The following is a 20,793-nucleotide window of genomic DNA, read 5'->3' on the forward strand; positions in this document are numbered from 1 at the left end:
TATTTTTATTGGTAACGGAAAAGAAACCGGCGCCATTTTGTTGTGGCGTTTTTGAACTTCTATTGTAAACGGTGGCCTTACTTTTAGAAGTGATAATGTTTTGCCACGTTTTGCAAAAAAAATTTGCTCTTCGTTTTTTTGGGAATTCTATTGTAAACAGTAGCTTTACTTTTGGAAATACTAATTTCCCCACTCAGTTTTGGTAATTCTATTGTAAACAGTGGCTGTACCAATTTTTCCCCCCGATTTGTACTAAAAAAGCCCATTCGTTTTTGGAAATTCTATTGTAAACAGTAGCTTTACTTTTAGAAGTACCAAACCCTCCCCCCCCTTCGTTTTTGGTAATTATATTGTAAACAGTAGCTTTACTTTTGGAAGTACCAATTTCCCCACTCCGTTATGGTAATTCTATTGTAAACAGTAGCTTTACTTTTAAAAGTACCAACCCCCCCACCCCTTCGTTTTTGGCAATTCTATTGTAAACAGTGGCTTTACTTTTGGCTGTACCAATTTTTCCCCCTGATTTGTACTAAAAGCCCATTCGTTTTTGGAAATTCTATTGTAAACAGTAGCTTTACTTTTAGAAGTACCAACCCCCCCCACCCCTTCGTTTTTGACAATTCTATTGTTAACAGTAGCTTTACTTTTGGAAGTACCAATTTCCCCACTCTACATTTATTAATTTACTTCTATTGTAAACTGTAGTTTTATTGGAAGTACCGATCCCTCCCCCTGTTTTTAAATTTTGTTTCTATTGTAAACAGTAGCTTTACTTTTAAAAGTACCAATACCCCCCCTCTATTTTGGAAATTTACTCCTATTGTAAACAGTAGCTTTACTTTTGGAAGTACCAATTTTCCCCCTCCATTTTGTAAATTTAGTTGTATTGTAAACAGTAGCTTTACTTTTGGTAGTACCAATTTTTAGAATTGGTTAAAAAAAGAAATGTTAAACAACACTTCTATTTATTATTTTCTTCTTTAATCCTCCTTTGATTGATTACGATTTAGTTTTCTAAAGAAAACCCTTTTTTACTTACCAGTGTACCGGAAAGTTGAATCCTCCGCACCTGAAAAAAAAGAATCTATTAGCGATAAATTATTTATTTGATAAAAAAAAATCCAACGCCATGAAGCGTCTTCGTTTATTGTAAACAGTAGCTTTACTTTTGGAGATACCAATTTCCCTCACATCGTTTTGTTAATTTTATTGTAAACAGTAGCTTTACTTTTGGCAGTACCAATTTTTACCATTCGTTTTGGTAATTCTATTGTAAACAGTAGCTTTACTTTTGGTGGTACCACTTTTTTCTTTCCTTAAACTTTGCTTCTATATTGTAAATAGTAGCTTTATTTTACAAAGTACCAATTTTTATTCTCAAAAAATTCGATTCTTTTGTTTTCGGCTTTTATCCTCGCTTTGATTGATTACGATTTAGTTTTCTAAAAATTAATTTTTTATACTTACCAGGGTACCGCGAGAAGTTGAATCCTCCATCTGAAATAAAAATATAAAGAGACTATTAGGCGCACAATAAATTATTTCCTTGATTAAAAAATAAATCCAACGCTATTTTGATTTCTCAGCGGCTACTTTTGTAAACAGTAGCTTTACATTCAGCCAGTACCAATTTTCCCCCTTTTTCTGATTTTGTAAAAAAATTACCCCCATTGTAAACGGTAGCTTTACTTTTGGCAGTACCAATTTTCTAAAAATTCGCACCTCCATTGTAAACGGTAGCTTTACTTTTGGCAGTACTAATTTTCTAAAACTTCACCTCCATTGTAAACGGTAGCTTTACTTTTGGCAGTACTAATTTTCTAAAAATTCACCTCCATTGTAAACGGTAGCTTTACATTTGGCAGTACCAATTTTCTAAAAATTCGCATGTCCATTGTAAACAGCAGCTTTACTTTGAACCAAAAATTAATTTTTTCCATTCACCCTCTGCAAAAAAAGAAAAAAACAAACTTTTATTTTTATTGTTTATTTCTTCATTCTGGAGAACGTGACTTCCTGTGTTGTTGATTTTGTGGATTTCTCTTTTGCCAAGGAAGTGGAGGAGGGCACAGACAGAAAAAAGGAGGGAGAGTATATAGGAGGGGCCAATAATCCAGAATGAAAATCTTTGAAGTGGGGAGAGAACGGATAGGATTCGAGGACTTGGGTACCAATCCATCCCCACTTTACTAAGGATTTTGTTCTCCCCACCAAGAGAGGAAGAGAGAAAGAGAGAGAGAGAGAGTGAGAGAGAGACCTAAATCCACCCCACAGTCTTTTTCTATCTCATCGGTTGTGGTGACTCGTATAGGGAGGTACCGGTGGCGCGCCTCTGCCCTTTCGACCTCTGACGGTCAAGAACCGTTCCTGTTGCCGCGTGAATGCCATACCGTGCGTTTCATCATTTCAGTCAATGACAAACAAGAAAACGCAGTGTGTGTTCGTGCTTTTTTTTTCTAAAGTAACACGTGTTTCTAAAAAAAAAAATAATTCCTTTTTTTTACCTCTAGTCACGTCTATTGTTACCAAAAACTAATTGTGTGTCCAATTACCAAAAAAAGTGATCCATAGCGAAAAAAGAGTATTTTCCCTCTAAAAACAAAAATTTTACAATTATTTTCCAAAAAAAAAGTTGTAAATTAAATAAAGCAACCAAAGAAGAAAAGAGTGTGTGACCTTGATTATATATATATATATAAATGGAATCAACGTGTGTGGATTTTATCAGATCGAAAAGAAAACACTAGTCTTCCGTGAACCAAATGTCAGGTTACCAAGAAGTAAGTAATAAACATGCGAATTCTGAGAAATTTGTTTTTGTTTTTTTCTTTTTAACGTATGAATAGAAGGTTTTTTATTAAATCAAGTAAAATTTTATATTTATAACAAAAAAAAAAAAACACTGCCTTTTGCGAAAAAAAAGTGTTAAAACGCCATTTTGTGTTCTGGATATATATATATATGTACTATATAGGTACGTATAGAAAATAGGGTGCAGCCAAAGCGTGTTTACGTGCCGGTTGGGGATGAAGTCAATCGCTAGGTGGCATATACGTATATAGGTGTGAGTTTCAATTTTTTTTTTTTTTTGTTTTTAAAGGAAAAAGTTAGAAACAATTTTACTTTCATTCATTTTCATATGGTGTAAAAGTTTTTTTTTTAGTTTATTCAAAAATTGGTAATTTATGCTTAATATGTTACATTCTGCTTAATATATGATAATTTATGCTTAATATGGTACTTTATGCTCAATACGATACTTTATTCTCAATATTATACTTTATGCTTAATATCATAATTTATGCTAAATATGATACTTTATGCTAAATATGATACTTTATGCTAAATATAATACTTTATGCTAAATATGATATTTTATGCTCAATACGATGCTTTACGATTAATATACTTTATGATTAATATATTGCATTTTGCTTAATATGCTACTTCATTATTAATATGATTTTTAATGATACTTTAAGCTTAATATGATACTTTATGCTTATTAAAATTTGATATTGTATTCTGAATATCATATATTATGCCTAATATGATACTGTATGCATATATTAAAATTTAATATTTTATTCCATATGCTGAATATCATACTTTATGCTTAATATGATACTTTATCCTAAATATGATACTTTAAGCTTAATATGATACTTTATGATTTTAAAAATGTAATATACTATGCTGAATATCAAACTTTATGCTTAATATGATACTTTATGCTTAGTATGCTACTTTAAATTTAATATGCTTAAACTTTATGCTCAATATGATACTTTATGATTATAAAAATATAATATACTATATGCTAAAGATCATATTTTATGCTTCATATGATATTTTTTTTTGCTTGATATGGTGTTTTATGATTAATATGATACTTTTGGCTCATAAAAAATTTGTTATATGATCATATTTTATGCTTAATATGTTATATTATGGAAAATTGCACTTTACCAAAATTCTCTCTATAGATATAAATAAAAAATTTTTTTTCTACACACAAAAAAATCTTTATCCTGAAACAGCGATATATTTCTCAAGAATAGCGAAAACTTTCGCTATTTTAGTGAAATATAATATATCGCTGATCTAGGTGAAGATTTGTTTTGCATTTTAATAATAATAATAATAGTAATAATTATTATTATTTTTATTATTATTAATTAATAGTTATTATTTTTATTATTATTAATTAATAGTTATTATTATTATTATTATTATTATTATTAATTAATTAATAGTAAAATTCAATTAAACGGAAAAATCTTAGAAAATAGTTTCTAAAATATATTTTGATTAAATATATAATACCAAAATTCTTAAAACTTGTTTTGAAATCCTTGAACTTTTATTTATATACCAAAACAACGTATATATATATATTGAAGAACACAAAATGGTGAACGCGTCATACAAGAAATTAATCCCTTCTAATAAAAGTCTTCTTTTTTTCCCCCTCTCGCCTCGTCAATTATAGAAACAGACTGAAATTGGGACCAAGACATCACGAGCTTCCAAAGACGATTTAATGTTATATAGTAGATGACTCAAAAAAAAAAAAAAAAAAAAAAAAAACCTCTTTAATCAGTAAATAGAGTGAATCTCCTACAAAGATAACAAAGACAGAGATAGTAAGATAGAGGGAGAGAGAATATTTTCTCTCAGAAAAAAAATATTTAAAATACAATCAATATTTAAAAAGAAAGAAAAAAAATGCCTCAATGTGCGGTAGCAACATGCAGAAATAGTCATCGACGTACAAGAGGTCGTCGTATACGATACCATCGATTCCCTCAAATACCGGAAGTACGTTCACGTTGGGTATGCGCCTGTGGTCGTGTACCATTGCCAAATGGTGATATTCCATTCAACATCCAAACGGCGCGCATCTGCTCCCTCCATTTTACTAATGAATCATACGAGAAGGACATGGAGCATCTTGTACTTGGACTTCCGGTGCGCAGTAGGTTGCGTCGTGGTGCGGTACCAACGATTGGTGTGCCGGTGTCTGTTGAGCCGGTAACAAGAATGCTTGTCGAGGACGCTAAACGTTCATTGCTTAAAGTTGCGCATGCGAAAATACTCAATGGACAAAGAGTACAGACAAATAATACTAATAATAATAATAATGGAAGTAGCGGTAGTGGTACAAGCAATGGTAATAATGGAAGTAATGGAGATGTGAAAATACCAAAAGTTCGTGTTAAACAACAACGTAACAATCAACAACAACAGCAACCACGTGCAAGTGGTTCACAACAATCACGTGTAACCAATCAACAAAAGAGAATTCATACACAACGACAAATACAAATACAACAACGTATTCAACAACAAGAGGCTAATAATTACCTGAAGGAGCTTAAGGAGGAAAATAATCTCAATCATGAGGTCAATGTTTTATTGGCCCTTGGCCTACAGCCCCGGTGAGTCATCTCTCATTGATCATGACGAATATCTTATTTTATAGGATTTTTAAACTATACTTTTTTGGCAAAGAAATTTTTTTTTTTGAATAGAAAATTTTTTGAAACGAGTTTTGAAATTGAAAAGAATTTTTGATGGTACCCGCATATTTAGGAAATAAAAATCCATGCGCAAGGATTTGAATTTTAGAATTTTGTACGATGTGGGGTCAAGAGAGACACGTCTTGTTGTTGAGATGTTTTTTTTAGGTTTATTGTTTTCTTCTTTTATCCTCCATTGATTGATTACGATTTAGTTTTCTAAAAAAACAACCCTTTTTTACTTACCAGTGTACAGGAAAGTTGAATCCTCCGCACCTGAAAAAAAAGAATCTATTAGCGATAAATTATTTATTTGATAAAAAAAAAATCCAACGCCATGAAGCGTTTTCGTTTATTGTAAACAGTAGCTTTACTTTTGGAAGTACCAATTTCCCTCACACCGTTTTGTTAATTTTATTGTAAACATCAGTAGCTTTACTTTTGGCAGTACCAATTTTTACCATTCGTTTTGGTAATTCTATTGTAAACAGTAGCTTTACTTTTGAAAGTACTGTTCCCTCCGTTTTGTTAATTTACTTCTATTGTAAACTGTAGCTTTACTTTTGGAAGTACCAATCCCCTTTCCCGTTTTTGGTAATTCTATTGTAAACAGTAGCTTTACTTTTGAGAGTACCAATTATTAAAATTTTTTAAAGAAATGTTAAAATACATTTCTAATTATTGTTTTCTTCTTTTATCCTCCTTTGATTGATTATACGATTTAGTTTTCTAAAAATTAACTTTTTACTTACCAGTGTACCAGGATGTTGAATCCTCCATCTGAAAAAACAAGAAAAACAACTATTAGCAACGATGAATTATTTATTGATATACCAATTTTGTATTAAGTACCAATTTTTACCCTTGTTTTATTGTTAAATTTCCCTTTTATTATAAACAGTATAGCTTTACTTTTGAAATTACTAATTTCCCCCCCTCCATTTTTTAAATTTACCTTAAAAAAAGAAATTTTAAAAATAATCATACATCCGCTTGAGTTCCGGAGAAATTTATATAATATTGGTACCTCGACGCGTTGGGGTCACTGAATGTCAATAAGGCAAGGTCGTCGTCTCTTTCAATGACGTAGAGAAACCATATCCCCTTCCTCCAAAAAAAAAAAAAGAGAATAATAAAACCTTAAAAAAAAAGTTCTAAAATAAGCGAAAAAAAAAAAATTTCCTAGTTTTAAATTTAAAAAGCCTCTTGTTTTGAATTTGAAAATCGCCTAGTTAAAATTCGTTAAAAAAATTTAAAATTCCCTTAGTTTTGAAATTAAAAAAAAATTCCCCCAGTTAAACTTCGATATAAATTGAAAATTTCCCTAGTTAAACAATTTCCTAATTAAAATTCGTTATAAATTTTAAAATTCCCTTAGTTAAAAAATTCCCTAGTTAAAATTTGTTATAAATTTCAAATTCCCCTAGTTAAAAAATCCCCTAATTAAAAATTTCCCCTAGTAAAAAAAACTTCCCTAGATAAAATTCGTTATAAATTTCAAATTCCCCTAGTTAAAAAAATCCCCTAATTAAAAATTTCCCTAGTAAAAAGATTTCCCTAGTTAAAAACTTCCCTAGATAAAATTTGTTATAAATTTAAAATTTCCCTAGTAAAAAAACTTCCCTAGATAAAATTCGTTACAAATTTCAAATTCCCCTAGTTAAAAAAATCCCCTAATTAAAAATTTCCCTAGTAAAAAATTTCCCTAGTTAAAAACTTCCCTAGATAAAATTCGTTATAAATTGAAAATTCCCCTAGTTAAACAATTTGCTAATTAAAATTCGTTATAAATTTTAAAATTTCCTTAGTTAAAAAATTCCCTAGTTAAAATTTGTTATAAATTTCAAATTCCCCTAGTTAAAAAAATCCCCTAATTAAAAATTTCCCTAGTAAAAAAACTTCCCTAGATAAAATTCGTTACAAATTTCAAATTCCCCTAGTTAAAAAAATCCCCTAATTAAAAATTTCCCTAGTTAAAAACTTCCCTAGATAAAATTCGTTATAAATTAAAAATTCCCCTAGTTAAACAATTTCCTAATTAAAATTCGTTATAAATTTTAAAATTTCCTTAGTTAAAAAATTCCCTAGTTAAAATTTGTTATAAATTTCAAATTCCCCTAGTTAAAAAAATCCCCTAATTAAAAATTTCCCTAGTAAAAAAACTTCCCTAAATAAAATTCGTTATAAATTTCAAATTCCCCTAGTTAAAAAAATCCCCTAATTAAAAATTTCCCTAGTTAAAAACTTCCCTAGATAAAATTTGTTATAAATTTAAAATTTCCCTAGTAAAAAAACTTCCCTAGATAAAATTCGTTATAAATTTCAAATTCCCCTAGTTAAAAAAATACCCTAATTAAAAATTTCCCTAGGAAAAAAATTTCCCTAGTTAAAAACTTCCCTAGATAAAATTTGTTATAAATTTAAAATTCCCCTAGTTAAAATTCGTTATAAAAAATACCCATAGTTTTGAATTTTTAAAAATTTCCTATAGTTAAAATTCGTTATGAATTTAAAATCCCACTCCTACTTTTGAATTTAAAAAAAAAGCAGTACTAGAAAAAGGTCATTGAGACAAAAATATATATATACAAATGGTACAGGAATAAATTCCAAGATTTTCGATCGGCACTGATTTTATGTCACGTACACTATATATATATATATTATTAAGGTCATCAAGGGGTCAAAAGGTTTGAATTTCAATTTCTTTTTTTAAAGTGAATTTATTTATAATCACAGTTTTCTGCGACTCTCAAATTGAGACCATAAACAGCATCAAAATATTGCATTATCAACAATTTGATACACTTTATGGTCTCAATTTGAGATCCTCAGAAAACTGTAATTGCAAACTATAATGTTTTATATTTGGAATGTTGAAATTGAATTTTTTTTTTTTTCTTTAATATCGAATGATTTGTATATATAGAGATTTTTATATAAAAGGCTAGCACTGCAATTTTATATATGGGGGGATGAGGCACGCGCCGTCACGCACGTGGTGAACGAAATCGAAAGCAAAAGCTTCGTTCAGCTCCTTTCTCTCTCAGCGCTTATACAAACCTTTATAGCTCTCGGTATAGAGTGTAGGCTCTGTCGATAAAAGCCGTCCTACTTGTCTTTGTGATATATATATATATATATATATATATATATATATATATATATATATATGTGTACCAGAGACTTGAAAAAGCCCAGTGCAGAGCTCCGCGAGCATATGACCTAAACAAAGCCCCCAAGGTATATAATCGTGAAGTTAGAGTTCGGCCTTGGATATCAGGGACAGCTTAGGCGTTTGACCGTTCCTTCGAGCGCGCTGCCACCGAATTAGGTCGCGCCATCGACAATTTTAATAACACACTTGATAATAACCGAGAAAGAGAGAGAGAGAGAGAGAGAAAGAAAAAGAACAGTCTAGTACACATATATATGTACATCGTTGCCAGTTCTTTTCAAGGACCCTCGCGATAACACCCGTGAGTTTTCACCATATATTAAAAAACATAACCTAAAAAAAAAAATTTCTTTTTTCTACTCCATCTACTTTCTACACCAACCTTGCCTCAATACTGTAAATTGAGTAGGTATACTAAAACTGATGAAAAAAAAAAATATTTACCTAAAACCAACGAAATATTTCACTAGAATAGCAAAAGATTTAATTTAAACTTTTGCTAATACAGTGAAATGTTTCGCTGTTACAGGTAAATCATTTTTTTTCCCCTATACGATAGAAAATTCTAGAACAGAGAAAAAACTGAATTGTAAAAAATTAGTTTCTATGATACGAAAAGCATATACATCCGATCCTGAATGTTCTTTTATATATATATATATATACTATATACGTTTTAGATCAAAGTTCATAGCAAAATCAGACTCATCGCACCAGAACCGCGTAACGTGGGTCATTGAACCCAAGAAAGACAGAGAGAGAGAGAGAGAGAGAGAGAGAGAGAGAGAGAGAGAAAGAGCGTTCTCTAATTTAACACAATTAGGTCGTAAAAAAAAAAATTCCTTTTCTGAAAATTTTTTTTTTTTACACACATTTTACTTTTTAATGTGAGAGAAATTTTTCGAATTTGACTTTTCGCGTTTGTCGCCGCGGCGGCGTGTGTGCCCTCGCGCGCCACGAAGAAGTAGGACGCGGCGACAAGGTCCTCGGGCAACCTAACGTAACTTTACCTAACCTCCCTCGCAACACCACTCACCTAGTCCAATAGCTAGTGGAGCCCTAGCTTCTCTTTCTCCCTCCCCACTACATTATCAACTCTACAATCTTGTGTAGACGTGAGGAGGCACAACCCCACCTCCTCCTCCTCCTTATGCAAACCCAATGCACTCGCGTTTAAGCTGCGTGTTACATTCGACGGATATTCTCCGCTCGCGATTTCAAAAAAAATAAAAAACAATTGTCTATAGTTAATTTTTAAAATTTCCCGATTAATAATCGAAAAAAATTAAAAAAAAAAATTATATTTATGCGTGTGTGTGACGTGCAACGAGGTCGTGGGTCTAAAATACCCAAAGACCTCAAAAAGTTCAATATTTGTGCGTGAAATTTTTTTTAATCACCACATGGATTTATTTTACGATTGGGTTTTCTAATGTCAACTTATTCTTCATGTCTACGAAGTTGAATGATGAGGCCGTCTTTCTATCCTTATTCGCCAATCAATGTTTATCCAAATTGTAAGTTGGTATCTGAAAAAAAATAAATTTTTTATTAGAATTTGTTCTAAAGTTCTTAAAAAAATTTTTTTTTTTATTTTCCAAAGTATTTTATTACTATTTTGTACGATTTCTTCGATGAATTTTCCCATTGTTTACAAATTAAGATGAAATTTATTTGATTTTCCTTTATCAATGATTTCTATTTGCTATACATGTCTGATAGAAAGGGGGAAAAAAAAATCTTTTTAAGATAAATGAAGTTTACTTTTTTATTTTTTTTTCTACTCCTATAAAAAAAAACATAGTCGCGACACTATTCTTATAACGGAGAAAGAGTTTCACTATTTTGCTTTTACTTTTGAAGAAAGAAAGTGAAAGGAAGATAAGCAATGAATGATTTTCCATTTATTATTATTTTAAGCTAAATTATATTTTCTATTTTTTCACAATCTTGACGTTGGTGACATTTTGAAAGATATTCGAGAATTTGGAAGAAAAAAAAAGAAAATTTTCTTTTTACTAATTAATATATAGAAAATGAGTATTTCGAAGATTTCATTATAAATCAATTATCATTGAAAGTTAAATAAAAAGCTTGTCTTTTACTAATATACATTTTTTTTTCAATTTTACTTTCACTATATTTTACAAAACAGAACAAACTATTTCTAAATAAATCCAAATGAAATGATTGAAAATTTTTAAATAACGACATAACCTCAAAGTTAGTTAATTTTTTTCTACAACGTCACATGGGGAAAAAGAAGAATAAAATTATCTTTTTTTGAGGTTAGGTCAAAAATTTTCAAAATTCTATATTGGAATTTGTTTAGGAGATTAAAAAAATTTTTTGATTCTATACTTACATTTGATTATTTGTATTTATTTAACTCGAAAAAAAATTATTTTTCCACACAATAATTGTAATAACGGTTATATATAATTTTTGGCATTTAAATAATGTAAATTTATGTATATATATATATATATGACGCAATTAATGAGCGAAAATATTGCGCGACAACTAGCGAACCTATAGTTTTTAACACAAAACTAAAAAAGAAAACCTTTATGAATTTCAACCAAACAACAATATTGACTAGAACGTCCAAAATGTGAACATTTTTTTTCAGACATTTCAAAAAATACAATATTAACAAAAAATAATAACAGTAGTAGTACACTGAGAGACCTTTTGCACCGTAACAGACTTTTGACAGACGGCTGCGGAGCATTCTAGCGGTCAGCTATAAAACTACGTTTTTGGTCTGCAGCCGTACAATTTTTGGAGCGTAGCTGTCCAAAAAATTGACGGCCGAAAGGTTCATTTTCATTTTTGGGCAGTCACGATACAAAATTTAGAATGCAGCGCACCAAAACCTATAGTGGCGCTGCAGTCACACACGTAGTTGTGATGCGGTGCAAAAGGTCTCTCAGTGTAGTAATAATAATAATATTAATAGTAATAATAATAATAAATAGTAGTAATAATAATAATTAAGAAAAGGGGGGAAATTTTTTTTTAAAGTAAAATAAAAAATGTGAATTAGACACGAAACAAAGAAATGTGGTTTAGGAGAGGGGGAAAAAGTCGTTGAGGATTAGTTGAGAATTGAATTAGTGGACGCCAAGTGTTAGAAACTAATAAATTTGAGCGACTAGTCCGGTATAAACTATATATATATATATATACATCATCAACGATATATAAAGTGCAGTGAACGCGAGTGGGTGCAACGAACCTATCTCCTTGCCCCCTCGTCATCTAGTTCATCTCACTTTGTCATTCTCTTTTTCTGTCTCACTCATTTCTGATCTGAAACTCTCCCTTCACGGACTGAACACCAGGCGACTAATCGGAGGTGTGCGCTTATATGTCTGTGTGTGTGTGTGATTTTTTTTTCTCTTGAGTATATAGGCTTGCGCGCGCTCTTTAAGTATGTGTTTGTGTGTAATGTGTGTTTCTGTTTAACCCCACTGCGATCACCTTCTATTCTAGAGCGCCAGCCACCTACCGAGAACATTTTGAGCCATGGTCGTAATTAACTGTGGAGAACAGTGACAATGAATATTTTTTTTGAAAAACTATTAGAATTACAATTTTTTTTTTTTTTAAAAGAGATACTTGACATGGACGTGGATATTTATTTACTTTAACGTAAATTTTTTTTACTTGAACCTAAAATTTTATCGTATAGTATAGGAATTGACAATTTTTTTGATAAAAACAATTAGTTTTTAGTATTTAAATTCATTTTTTTTTTGGGAAAAATTATTTGATTTTCGAAAGATTTACATTTTGGATGTTTTACTGTAAGGATGATTAAATTCAAGGTAAGGTAGCATCATTTATTTTAAAGCGTCTTTAGATACTTTTATTGTAAACAGTAGCTTTAATTTTGGAAATACCAATTTCCCCACCCTGTTTTGTATCTATCCCCCTTCGTTTTCGGAAATTCTATTGTAAACGGTAGCTTTACTTTTGGAAGTACCTATATCCCCCAGTTTTTAAATTTATTTCTATTGTAAATAGTAGCTTTACTTTTGAAAGTACCAATACCCCCCCCCCTTTTTAGGAAATTTACTGCTATTGTAAACAGTAGCTTTACTTTTGGAAGTACCAATCCACCCCCGTTCTGAAAATTCTATTGTAAACGGTAGCTTTACTTTTGGAAATACCAATACCCCCTCTATTTTGGAAATTTACTGCTATTGCAAACGGTAGCTTTACTTTTGGAAGTACCAATACCCCCTCTATTTTGGAAATTTACTGCTATTGTAAACGGTAGCTTTACTTTTGGAAGTACCAATACCAATATTTTTTTTTTTGATAAAAACAATTAGTTTTTAGTATTTAAATTCATTTTTTTTTTTTGGGAAAAATTATTTGATTTTCGAAAGATTTACATTTTGGATGTTTTACTGTAAAGATGATTAAATTCAAGGTAAGGTAGCATCATTTATTTTAAAGCGTCTTTAGATACTTTTATTGTAAACAGTAGCTTTAATTTTGGAAAAACCAATTTCCCCACCCTGTTTTGTATCTATCCCCCTTCGTTTTCGGAAATTCTATTGTAAACGGTAGCTTTACTTTTGGAAGTACCTATATCCCCCAGTTTTTAAATTTATTTCTATTGTAAACAGTAGCTTTACTTTTAAAAGTACCAATACCTCCCTCTATTTTGGATATTTACTGCTATTGTAAACAGTAGCTTTACTTTTGGAAGTATCAATTTTTAAAATTGGTTAAAAAAAGTGTTAAAATTCACTTTTATTTATTGTTTTCTTCTTTTATTGTTTACGATTTAGTTTTCTAAAAAAATACCCTTTTTTACTTACCAGTGTACCGGAAACTTGAATCCTCCGCACCTGAAAAAAAAGAAAAAGGACTATTAACAACAATAAATTATTTTTTATTGTATACAGTAGCTTTACTTTTGTCAGTACCAATTTTTATTGTAAACAGTAGCTTTACTTTTGGCAGTACCAATTTCCCTCTCTATTTTGTTAATTTACTTCTATTGTAAACCGAGCGCATTTTGTGCCATGGAAAAAATATTTTATTACCGAATGTTTCACATTTCGGACGTTTTACTCTATTATTATTATTATTATTATTATTATTATTATTACTTTTTATTATTATTTTGTTTTTTTATTATTTTTTATTATATTTTGTTAAATTTATGTTACTTAAAATGAAAAATATGAATATTTATAATGAAAATTTTATTTAATAAATAAATAATTTATCAAAATTTGAAAAAAATTAATTGTAACAATTTTTTATAATAATACATAGTTCTGTCATGAACTTCATTTGTTATTTTTTTTTATGAAACACAACAACACCAAAAATAAATATTGACAATTCGTGAAAATATAAATAATAATTTAAAAAAAAATAATTATTTATAATTTTCTTGATTCCATTGAAAATTTGAAATTACTAACAAAACGTATGTAATATTATTATTATTATTTTAATTTTGATGGCATTATATATTAAAGAAAAAAAATTAAATATTGAAATAAAAAATTTTGTAACCTAAAAATGAATTTTTTTTTTTTTTTATTTCAGCTTAAACAAAATGCATGCAATGGACGAAAATTCGAGCGTTGCTGCAAATACAAAAAATATGAAAGCCACGGAAAAAAAGGAGGATGAAGATTTTTCAAGGCAATCACCTCAAGTGCCACAAAGTCAACAAAATGGTGCAGCATTACCAGTTGAGGAAGCTGTTATTGCCGCTGCTGTTGAACGTCTTCATACAACAACTGTTAAAGAAGAACCACATAATGATATAATAACTGATCTCAGTAATAAAAAATCATCAACAACAACAACAACGACTGATTTACAATTAATGAAAAAACAAAATGATGATACAAAATTAATTCGTCAATCAGATGAACGTATAACAAATAGAAAACGACGTTCAACTGAAGAAATACCATCGTCAAATGGTAATACAAATACAAAAAGAATTTGTCTTGAACAACGTGAACAATTGGTATCATCATTAATAACTGGCTATGAAAATGCATCAGCCGATGAATTAGCAACAAGAGCCGATTGTCTTCGTGTTGAATTACAAGCACTTGATGAATTAGCACGTGCCGCTGAAATGGAATGGAATCGTGTTTTAACAATGAGAAAATTAAAAGAGGAAGCATATTTAAGAATTGAAAGGAGACGACAAGTTGTTAATTTTATGGAAGGACACGATAGATTAAATGATTTATTACCAGCAATAAATTTAACGCAACACGATTCCGATTGGGATAAAAAATTAACAAGCAATGTTAATTTAAGGGAAAAATATTCATCGCGCAATGATGATGATTCAATGGTACAGAATATTTATAAAAATTCTGATAAAGTTTCAAAATCGCTGCAACAAACTGCACAAAATTTGTCTAATCGACTTTCGGCTGATGCAAGAAAGCATCAACAACAGCAACAACAACAGCAGACAATAAGCGATGTTGATAATCGTCATATTGGTGAAGGACGTCAGGGACCAACTGTTGATGTTAGATCAATTATTGCCGACTATAGATTACGACATCCGGAAAATGTTCCAAGACGAGGACGTAGAATGAAAAATTCAGTGAATGTTAATTTAGGAGCAGGAGGCGCGATGATGGAAAATAATCAAAATACCGATTCAAGACCATCAAGTACCGATTCATGCAAAAGTAATCCAAATATTGAGGGAAATAATTCACCGAATTTCAAGGATGTGCTGGTGCATTTTGCAAAACTTAGCCAACAGCAAGGTATAATTTTTTCCAATTTTTTTTTGTTTCATTACGATTTAGTTTTCTTAAAAAAACATTTTATGGGCCGTTAATTAAATTGGTAATGTAGTTTATGAGATTACTCTGATTCAAAAAAAATTGTATTTTTGTTTCATTCGGATTTAGTTTTCTCAATTACATTTTTTGATTATCCTTGTTTGGCGAAGAAATTTTTTTTTCCTCTCTGCTAAAGTCGCTGAATCTCTCTTGTATCTGAAACAAAAAGGAAATAAAATGAAAATTTTTTTTTTTTCTCTCTCTAGGCGAACCGGTGAAAACTCCTCAAAATTATCCGGACGTTACGCTTCATCCTGTGGCGCCATCGCCAACAATAACGCAAACCACAACGCCACCACAGCCAAGTGGATCTTTATTGCATGGGATATTGACTAAAGCACAATCACCAAGACCAACAACATTTTCGCCAACATTAGCGAGATTATTGACTGCACCTGAACGTGAACGTAATACACCAATGACAACTGTTACACCACATTCTAATACTACAGCGAATCAACGAATGATTCAAGCATATCAAGAGGCAAATCCCGTTTCTATTAGTGAACTTCTATCCTCATCGAAGGTGAATTTTTTTGAAAAATTAAAAAACAAAATTTATACCCTTCTTTGTTATTTAGTAAAAAAAAAATTTTTTTTCTTTTTCCTAGGGCCGAACTGAAATTACAATCACGCCGGTTGTAAATGCTCTGGTACCATCGCACTCAAATAATATGATGCAAGTGGTAAGTTTATGATTCACAATTTATTTTGGAATTAAAGGTAGAATCACATTTCTGCAATTGGATTGCTATGGTAACGTACAAGAGTGAGTGAGACAGAGAAATTGTCCGTCTCTTTTACTCCTGTGTGTTACCATAGCAATCAGCTGTCCGAATCGAATAAAGAAAGAAAGAATAAAGAATCGAATTTTTTTTTTATTTCCCATGTAACTTGGATTATGATTGGTTCATTTTTAGCAGTTATCCACAAATTAAGGCCAAAGCAGAATAGATTGAACGGAAACGTAAGAATGAGTGAGAAAAGAATAAAGATATTTGCTATCCTTCTCTTACTCATTCTTACGATTGCGTTCCCGTTCAAGAATCTATTCTACTTAGGCCTTTAACCAATCAAAATTCAAGCTACATGGAAAATTGAGGCCTAAGCACAATAGAAACGTAACCGGAATCGTAATCGCAAACGGAAGAATTAGTAAGAGAAGAACAACAAAATATATGACTATCCTTCTCTAACTCATTCTTCCGTTTACGATTACGGTTACGTTTCTATTCTGCTCAGGCCTTATTGTGCATTGACCTTAAGGCCAGGTCCAAGTGAGGCAGCGCCATCTACATTGATACTAAAATTTTGGAAAATTTTCAACAGCCTTTTCTTGAAAACAAGAAGGTAAAATGCTTTTTCCTTTATGGATAATTGATTATTGGCAAGATATACACCAGCTAAAACTTTTTTTGAGTTAAAATAATAAAAAAAATTTCATGTCAATAAATTAAATATGAGCGCACTTTTTTCACAAAAACTGTAACAGTACTTTCTCAGAAATTACAATCAAAAATGCAATTTCCATTTGGAAAATTAATAAACGCTAAAAAATACACGACCTAAGATTTACCAATCACGAAAATAACAAAAAAAAAAGTATTTTAACATAACATATTTTACTCATTATGACAGCCGTTTGGCAGGTTATATATGTCACCAGACGTTTCGCAGTTTTGCCGAAAGGAGGAGATTGGCGCTGTTGCTAACCACCTGAAATACATAATCTACCAAAGGGCTGTCACAATCATTAAATCAGTATCAATATGTTAAATATTTAATAAAATTTTATTTTTGTTATTTTCCTGATTGGTAAATCTTAGGTCGTGTATTTTTTAGCGTTTATTAATTTTCCAAATGGAAATTGCATTTTTGATTGTAATTTCTGAGAAAGTACTGTTACAGTTTTTGTGAAAAAAGTGCTCATATTTAATTTATTGACATGAAATTTTTTTTATTATTTTAACTCAAAAAAAGTTTTAGCTGGTGTATATCTTGCCAATAATCAATTATCCATAAAGGAAAAAGCATTTTACCATCTTGTTTTCAAGAAAAGGCTGTTGAAAATTTTCCAAAATTTTAGTATCAATGTAGATGGCGCTGCCTCACTTGGACTTGGCCTTAAATCGTAAACGGAGACAAAAAAGGATAGAAGATAATTCTGTCCTTTTCTCTCTCATTCTTATCACTTACGTTAACAATGTGCTCATGTTCTTACTTAATAATCAATGTAAAAAAAAACAAAAAAGGCGAAAAAACAAACGAATTTGAGGTTATTATTTTCAAAAACACACAAAAAAAATGAATGAATGAATTTCTCTCTTCCCAGGACGATGAGGATGAATCGGCAATAATGGAGGAGAGAGAATCGAGAATTTCTGGTGGTAGTCGCGATGATAGAGAAATTTCTCCGCGTTGTCAAGGTTGTCACGAACGTGCTGCACAATATGTGTGCGCCGGATGTGGAAATCAATGGTACTGCAGTCCTGAGTGCCAGGTAATTAAAAAAAAAATTTTTTTTTTTTTATTACCACCGTGAACGGAGATTGAAATAGAGATTTCTGCATCGACATGTTACCGACATTGGAAAAAAGTGGTTCTGATCTGTGCTAAATGAAAAAAAAAAAAATCAATGAATAACTATAATAGAAAAGATAATTTTTGTTTCACTTAGCGCGGAACAGAACCATTTTTTTCTCGAATGTCGGTAACATGTCGGTGCAGGAATCTGTAATAAAAAAAAAACACCTACATTTATATCTACAATTGGGGGATTGGGGGATTTTAATTATATAATTTCAATTAAATATAACTATAAATAATTATAATATATAAAGATTGTAATTAACTATAATTATTATATATTTGTTTTCTTTTAAAACTGTAAATTTTTTTTTGTTTTCAATTCCTTTATTTTTTTTTTACTAATAATTTTTTTTGTTTCTTTTCTTTTTCGCAGGCTGCCGCTTGGGACGAACATTCGGAGGTGTGTTCAGGCTAGGAAAAAGCTCGGCCTCGTTCAAATCGCGCGAAACCGAAAAATAAATCTAGTCAGGGTACAAAAGGCAAGCGCGAATTGCTTGGCAAAGCGAAAGAACGAGTCCGGGGCAAATTAAATATTTGAAAAAACAAGAATTAAGAGAGAGAGAGAAGATAATATTTTTCTTTTCAAAAAAAATTTCTCGAATTCTACGCAAAAAAAAAAAAATTGAGAAAAAACTTTTGTACAAATTTGATTTTGTAATGATAGAGGTTTTTTTTTTTTGCTTTCTAAATCGACGTGGATACAAAGAGAAATAAAAATCAGTGTAAAGTTGCAACTGACAGTAACTAGTTAATAAGACAGAAAAAAGAAAATTTTGACTAGTCGATTGTTTGTGAAAGTCAAAAAAGAAATTTTCGCTTTTTTTTTAATTTTCAAAAAGCGCAATTTTATTAAAATAAAAAATTTTTTTTGATTTTTTTAAAAAAAATTTGCTGCTTTGATTATAAACCAAAGAATATTTTGCAAATTGAAGCACAAATATTTTCCCTTTTCAAAATCGAAAAATTTCTTTTTCTTTTTATTTTTCATTGACACGAATTTTGTATTCAATGCATTTTTCTTTTCGTTAAAAAGAAATTAACAAAAAAAATTTTTTTTTTTTAAATTTACTTTTGTTTAGTCTCGTTTAGTGTTATTTTCTGTTTTGTTTAAAAATGCAATTCCTTTTTTTATTAAATCACGGAAAAATTAAATTTTTGTTATATTTATTAACAAACTTGTTTTTTTTTTTTTGTTTTTCGTTCACAATTTTTGCGAGAGAAAAAAAAATTTCCTACTGTAAGTTGCAAACATTGTAAATAATTTTTTTATACATAAAAAAAAATGATACAAAACAGCGAGAAATGTTTTTTATCAACGCAAAAAAGACTTAGTGTGTGACTCTTTTTTTAAATTGAGCAATTTTTCTTTTTCGCACCCGAACTTATATATATATTTTTTTTTCGGAAATTCGAAGCAAAAATAATTTAAATTTTCAAATTTTAATTCGCCGAATTTTATTCCTAAAAAAAAGAAAAGAACAATTTGCCAAGTTTTCTGTTACCAATTTGATTATAGAGCCGGATAATATAAAATAATAAGTTAATAATAAAAAAGAAAAAAAAATAGATAAATGAGATGAGAATTTAGTCGTAACGGTATAAGCATATTATTAGTATCATAAAAAATAAAAATAAATTTTATGTGCGAATTTAAAAAAGAAAAAACTTAATTTTTGACTATTTCGCCCATCGAAATTTAGTTAAAAATATTGCAGGGACGAGAAAAGAAAAAATCACCTGCAAATCACTCTTATCTTTTTATTATTTGATACTATTTGTTACCAATGTGTATAAATTTAATAAGTGGATGATAAATTATTATTATTATTATTATTATTATTATCGTAAGAAAACGTATATTATTTACTTATATGGTTAGATTGTAATAATTTAGTAAATATTATAAATTTAAGGAAATTTTTTGTACGCGCGACAATGCGGTCAAATAGCCACGAGACACGTGTTCTTTGCTATAATATATATATTATATAATTCACATACATATTATATATATATATTAAAAAAAAAAAAAAAAAAATGCCGGTAGATTACCTCAGAAAATTTCTTCGGAAATAATCTGTAGTCCAAAGTTCCTACAGGCACACATGCGATATATATATTTTTCCCATTTACAAAAAAAAAAAAACAAAAAAACAAAATGAACCAAAATAAAAAGTTTTTAATTGCAAAAAAAAATAATGGAATTTAATTTACTACCTTATTTTAAATAGTATTTTATTCTAAGTGAAAAAAATATATACATATTAAATAAGAAATATTAGAACAAAAATGATATATGTATATACGAAAAAATTAAAATTTTTATTTAAATTGATTTCATAAATAAAAACGATAACATTAGGACAAATGGATTTTAATAATATTTTCTCCGTTTCAAAATCAAATCTATTGGACGTTAAAGAATTAATACAATTATCAAATATTTTTTTTTTTTTTTGAGGTTATAATAAAGAAAATTTCTGCGATCGCGCCTAAACGTTATCAATTTTAAATAAATAAATAATTAAAACGATTATCAATGTCAAAGCGGAATTAACAGCACACCAGAGAAAAGATTTTTGAATTAATAAATAAAAAATAAAAGATAAAAAAGACTCTGTGTGTGTGTGTTTTTTTATAACGG

General features: G+C 29.6%; 2 protein-coding genes across 4 annotated transcripts in view; both read left to right on the top strand.

The window, feature by feature from the left end:
• The window catches only part of LOC127289700 (rho GTPase-activating protein gacU-like), a 48,661-nt gene extending 28,634 nt beyond the window's left edge, over positions 1-20,027 (top strand). For 2 of the 3 annotated variants that reach the window (XM_051317793.1, XM_051317794.1), the window contains exons 3-7: positions 14,281-15,482; positions 15,767-16,086; positions 16,172-16,246; positions 17,893-18,060; positions 18,523-20,027. In XM_051317793.1, coding sequence (XP_051173750.1) covers positions 14,281-15,482; positions 15,767-16,086; positions 16,172-16,246; positions 17,893-18,060; positions 18,523-18,564 — 1,807 coding nt within the window. In that variant the 3' untranslated portion in view covers positions 18,565-20,027. Of the gene's footprint in view, positions 1-2,029; positions 2,781-4,492; positions 5,442-14,280; positions 15,483-15,766; positions 16,087-16,171; positions 16,247-17,892; positions 18,061-18,522 lie in introns of those variants that run through there. The other variant, XM_051317795.1, reaches the window with a different exon arrangement.
• The window catches only part of LOC127289701 (piwi-like protein Siwi), a 138,792-nt gene continuing 126,924 nt past the window's right edge, over positions 8,926-20,793 (top strand). Inside the window, exon 1 of the mRNA XM_051317798.1 lies at positions 8,926-8,937. The gene's annotated coding sequence lies outside the window, so the exon portion shown is untranslated. The remainder of the gene's footprint in view (positions 8,938-20,793) is intronic.

Source organism: Leptopilina boulardi, unplaced genomic scaffold (assembly GCF_019393585.1).
Source record: "Leptopilina boulardi isolate dan_hultmark-lab unplaced genomic scaffold, ZJU_Lbou_2.1 LbouV2_5, whole genome shotgun sequence".
NCBI lineage: Eukaryota > Metazoa > Arthropoda > Insecta > Hymenoptera > Figitidae > Leptopilina > Leptopilina boulardi.